This window comes from Photinus pyralis, unplaced genomic scaffold (assembly GCF_008802855.1).
Source record: "Photinus pyralis isolate 1611_PpyrPB1 unplaced genomic scaffold, Ppyr1.3 Ppyr1.4_LG10, whole genome shotgun sequence".
Lineage (NCBI taxonomy): Eukaryota > Metazoa > Arthropoda > Insecta > Coleoptera > Lampyridae > Photinus > Photinus pyralis.
This window is the reverse complement of record NW_022170250.1, coordinates 2,849,274-2,854,589: the sequence shown is the minus strand read 5'-3', so window position 1 is coordinate 2,854,589 and position 5,316 is coordinate 2,849,274. Positions and strand designations below refer to the sequence as shown.

At 42.1% G+C, this 5,316-nt stretch overlaps 1 protein-coding gene across 1 annotated transcript; it reads left to right on the top strand.

Annotated features, from left to right (window-relative positions):
- The first annotated feature begins 1,138 nt into the window (after positions 1–1,138).
- On the top strand, positions 1,139–1,636 carry LOC116161436 (protein PXR1-like). The gene has a single exon (XM_031474773.1). The coding sequence runs from the start codon at positions 1,139–1,141 to the stop codon at positions 1,634–1,636; it is 498 nt and encodes a 165-aa protein (XP_031330633.1).
- The last annotated feature ends 3,680 nt before the right edge of the window (positions 1,637–5,316 follow it).

Here is a 5,316-nt window from a genome sequence, read left to right as displayed (position 1 = left end):
GGGAGCAAATGCGATCCAGCAACGGCAAAGGGGTGTGAAAAGGCGATGAGGCAATGGCAAAGTCATGAATGCGAATAGGCGAAGGAGAAAAAAAGGAAAACAGAGAAAATAGAGTGAATAGGGTAAGTGGCGAGGACGATTAGGTGACGGTTCAGAGACAAAAGGGAAAGTAAAGACACAAGGGTGAAGGTGAAGAGGAATGGTGACGACGGGAGGTGAGGGCGACAAAAAGGCAATGATACGAGACAGTGAGATGGGGAAAAGGCAAGAGCAAAGAAGGTGGAGACACAAAAACGAGCAGGCGAAGACGGTAGTGATGCGAATGTGACAAGAACGATGGAGAACGAGGAGATGGAAGTGAATAGAAGTGACGAGGAGAAGAAGAAGTGGCGCAGGAGGGAAAGCGGATAGGTGAAAAGGAGATGAAGGTGAAGAGGCAAAACAGCAAATGCGAAGAAGCAAAAACAAAGGCGTGAAGAGAAAAGACGAAAAAGAAGAAAAAGAAAGTGTAGAAACGAAGGTACAGAGGAGAAAATCCAAATGCGAAGAAGCGAAGCGAAAGATAAAATCGAATAGGAGAGAGACGAGCAAGTAAAGCGAGAAAGCGAAGATGCAAAAAGGGCGACGACTAAGGCGAAAAAATGAAGTAAAGTAGAAACGAAATGGAAGAGACAAGTAAAGAAGAGACAAAAAGTAGCGATGCGGAGGCGAAAAGGCAAAGGCGAAGAGGCAACAGCGAAGAACCAAGTGCGCAGAGACGAAGGCGGGCAGGTGATGGCAAATCGGCCAAAAAGGCGAAGAGGAAATGGTGAAGGGGTGAAGGCGAAGAAACGAATGCCAAGAGAGGAAACCGAAAATAGCTAAGCGGCTAAGAGGCAAGCAGAGACGAAGAGGTGAAGATGAAAAAACGAGTAAGCCAAGGGACGATGCTAAGAGAAGAACTCGAAAATGCTAAGAGACGAAGGGGCGCAGTGAAGGAGAAAAATAAAGATGCGAAGTGACAAAGAGACGAGAACGTGATGTGGCGAATGAGTTAAGGCGAAGAAGCGAAACAAAATAATAAAATCGAAAAGAGGAAGAGGATAAAGCAAAAAAGCAAATGCAGTAATGAAGAAGCGAAGAAGCAACGCAAAGAAGCATGTACGAAGAGGGCAGGCGGATGCGAAAGGGCGAAAGGGGTGAAAGGGCGAAGTGGAGACGGCGGAGACTAGGGCGAAACGAAGAAAATGAAGGGGTTGAGAGACGAAAGAAACGAAGGCGAAGAGAAAAAAGCGAAGAGGCGCGAGGGGGAAGAAATGAAGAGGTGCGTGTGAAGGAGCGGAGAAGAAGGGAATGTAAAAAGGTAAAAGTACAGGCACAGATGAAAGCGGAGAAGCGAAAACAAAGTGGAAGAGACGAATGGGAAGAGGAGAAGACGAGGATGCGTAGACGAAAAAACGAAGGCGTGAAGCTGAAAAAACGAAGACGAAAAAGGGAAAGAGGAGGAGTTGAGGAAAGGAGAGGAGAAGAGGCAAAGGAGAAATGTAAAAAGGCGAACAAAGGAAAGGTGAAATGGGGAATGTGTAGAGGCGAAAAGCGAACAAGCGCCATCGAAGGGGTAAAAGCCAAGAAGCAAGGGCGAAAAGATGACGGGTAAGAGGCGATAGCTGTAAACAGGAGAAGCCATTCGTGAAGTCGAACAGGCGAAAGTGAAGAAAAGAACGCGAGGAGACGAAAGCGAAGGGCGAAGTAAAGAAGGGGTAAGAAGGATAAACCGGAAAAGGAAAGAGACCTAGAAAGGAAGAGGAGAAGTGGAAGATACATAGATGTGAAGGCAAACAAGAGGTATTGGTGACGAAGTGAAAGGGAAGGAACAAGACGTAGAGATGAAAGCAAAGATGCCAAGGCGGGGGGGAGGGGGAGGCGAGTTCAAAACGGAAAACTTGTGGAGGCGATGGCAAAGAGGGAAAGACGAAGAGACGCAGACGAAGCCGAGAACAAAAGGCAAAGGGGAAATGAGAAGAATAGTAGATAAATAAATAAAGGGTGTCTAAAAAACAAATATGAACATGCGAAGGCGAAGAGGAAATCGTGAAGACACGATGGCATTTTAGGAAGGGTGATACCCTATACATACAACCATAGAAGTGACAATGGAACTAACGTGTACTGGGGGTATTCCATACCCCTCGGGCGCGCTACATCCTCCGCAGTACTTCTTAGGGGAAGGAGGTATGATAATTTTTTTAAATCGTGAGACTCCTCAAGGCTAAACGTTTTGTGGAAGAAAATGGTACCCCCCCCCCCCCAAGCAAAGCAAAATTCGATTCAAAGAGAGTAGTTCAATTCAATAATTTCAAAAAAGAGTACACCACTTCAAGTTAGTTGAAATGTTCAATAAACAGTAAGCTGGAAGCAGAGGCGTGGTACGAACAGACAGACGGTTTAATTACTGATTTCAATACGAACGTTTCGAATAACGTGAGGTGCTACCAGGACGTGTGAAGGGACGAACAGACGGAGTGGGCTCATTTCTTGTATTGTAGGAGCTTTTTTATAAACTTTTATATTATTATATCATCCCCTAAAGTGAAATTCTAACTAAATATTTGAATGGGTGTTAGTGATAACCACAAAAGTATAATTTTCCGGTGACAAAAGAGGGTGAGAATGGAAACACCCCGTATACAAAAGCTAATCAAATTAGAATACAAATGTTAGATGGAAACGCATAATCGAGTTAAATGACTGTAAATGGTGTAATATATCAAATCTTCATATTCTCTAAGTGGTAGAGAATTCGCCCTTTGTCCGAATGTCCACTTCGCTCTTTCACCCTTTCGATAAGGACCGTCCATTTCTTATCGCTCGCGCCGCGCGTTTCCACCCCTAATGTGCGACTTTAACTTGATTTGCCTAAAACCGTTGCCCTTTGATTCATTGCGAGAGAAGTGGACGCGCTCGCTTTTCCAAAAATTGTTTACTGTAAGAGCGAGCCTTTTTGATGCGATTTAAAGTGCATATATTGTCGATATATCTTAGATGTCAGTGCAATCGCATTAGAAATGCTAAAATATGCCATCTGGCGGATGATTTATTAGGATTAAAGGAAGGCAGGGTGGATTTTGTCGCATGCTTGTTTGAGAAAGAACCTTCTGCATTATTGTCGTCGTCTTAAAACGGAACCGACGTTAAATTTAATGCTCTCCCTTTTTCCCCATTCGCATATTACGAAACAATCGCCCCCCCCCCCCCTTCCCAAACATCGCGAATCTATTAATTTAAACACTTAACTAAAGTCAATTACGTTTCGAAAAAATTACCACCGGAAACGGACCCCTTCGACGGCGCTCGTCCGCCGTTCGCCCGTCTCCTCGTCTAGTTTGATCGGGCCTAGGCGGCGAGGGGGTGGCATTGATTACGAAACTAATCAAATGAGGGTATCGGGGCGTTTACTGTTTCACGAAAATAGGCGGAAGAGGCACCGAAAAAAATTGTTGTATCTTCCTAAAGTATAAATTAATTTCGATCGGTTCTTCCTCGTCTCGTCGAAATAAAGTCAAATTTATGCTAAACTAACTCTCATGGAAACTGTTCACAATGTGCTAATGACGTAATAATAATGGGTTTTCGCAATTAATATCTCATAATGTTAAACGATGCCGTCATATTGTTTCATAATGGGCTGGATTTGCATTAATTATCATAGTCATTTAAATAACACCCTCTAGAATATTTTACTATACTAATCTAAGCAGCCATTTTAATCGTTATTATTGCACCGCGGCCCTCTCGAGCGTGCGGTTAAAAAAATTCACGAATCTATGTTGGCGCCTGCAACGTGGGGCTGCCTCGTGCAATTTTTTGGCGCCCTACTAATTTCTCCACATTTCCAATTTTTCTTTTTCTTTATTGGAGAATATTCGTTAACAGAGCAAACTAATTTTAAAACAATGGAGTCCTATACAGGGTCGCTGATAAGTCTGGAAACGGTCGACTATCGGGGAAAATATGCAAGGTATCAAAAAAAGTTTTATACAAAAGATTTGAGGTTCTTTAATGTCGACAAGGTGGCTGTAATTTTAATTATACCGGGTTGCTCATAAAGGCGTGGTACACCAATATTTCATTTTTTGATGGAATATTCTGTATATTATTCGATATTTTAATTCTTCTCTCAATTTTGAGCATAATTTGTAAAAAGCATAAAATACCCAAATGCAATCGTTTCCGAGTTATCGAGTTTTGAAAATAAAATGTACTTATTGAATAAAGAACAATAATTAATGACATCACGAATTTCTTTTGAAAACATTATGTGATTCTGAAAAGAACCGTTTGTGAAGTTTGTTATGATTGTTTGGAATCATTAAGTATTGTTTTTTCTTCGATTATTAATTAATTTTAAAATAATAGCGTTTATTTTCAAAACTCGATAACCCGGAAACGGTACATCAAGAGGTCGACCAAGAAGATGTGATGGTCAAACCAGGAGCAATATTAATTTTTTGAGGGCGTTGGTGATCCTACATTTAATTTCCGAACAAATAGAGTAAAGGTCAGCAAGAATTGACTGAAAGGTAAGGAAGGAAAAAGAGCGGATCTCAATGGTGTGGGGGTGTAGAAACGATATACATACAGCTACAGATAACAAGAGAAAAAAAGTTGAAGAAGAGGCGATAAATATTTGATTTTGTATGGAGTGGAGGTTTGAAGCATGGCATGAGACAGAGGGAAAACAAGAAAACGTAAACGATACGAGAATAAAATTTCAAAGAAAGCGGGAATGAGGCAAGAAAGAGAAGCAAACAAAGCTTGAGGGTGGACTGAAGAAAATATGACGACGGGAAATGAAAAGGGGTTAAGGATATGTAAAGGAATTTTAAGCAAGGCTTGAAAGAAACATGAATGAATCATGGACGATGTGCGAAAAAGACGTAAAGTGGGTCATGGAGGAGCAAAGGTGAAAGATTGGGAGGTAAGATATGATGAACGACAGATATAAAAGGGCGATGAAATGAAGCGTAAGAATGTCAAAGAAGGCGTGATGAAAAATGTGGGAGAAGGAACATATAAGACCTGCAGAAGTGTGAAAAAACCATCAAGGAATCGCGAACAGACTCAAAATGAGTGGGGGGGGGGGGGCGAAGGGGTTCTGAACAGAATGTGAGATAGTTATACATGGAACGTTTTGTAAGAGAGGTATAAAGCACCAAGAAGATGTGCAAAGGTTGAACGTGGGTGGGGGTAAGTCATGTGAAAGGGAGTGAGAGAAACGAGGACGTAAAAGAGGTGTAGGGAAAAAGTCAGGGAGAAATGGGAGAGGTTCTGAAAAGG

Bases quoted from the DNA above. Each gene is read 5' to 3' on its own strand.
- LOC116161436 (XM_031474773.1), top strand. From the start codon at position 1,139: ATGTACGAAGAGGGCAGGCGGATGCGAAAGGGCGAAAGGGGTGAAAGG.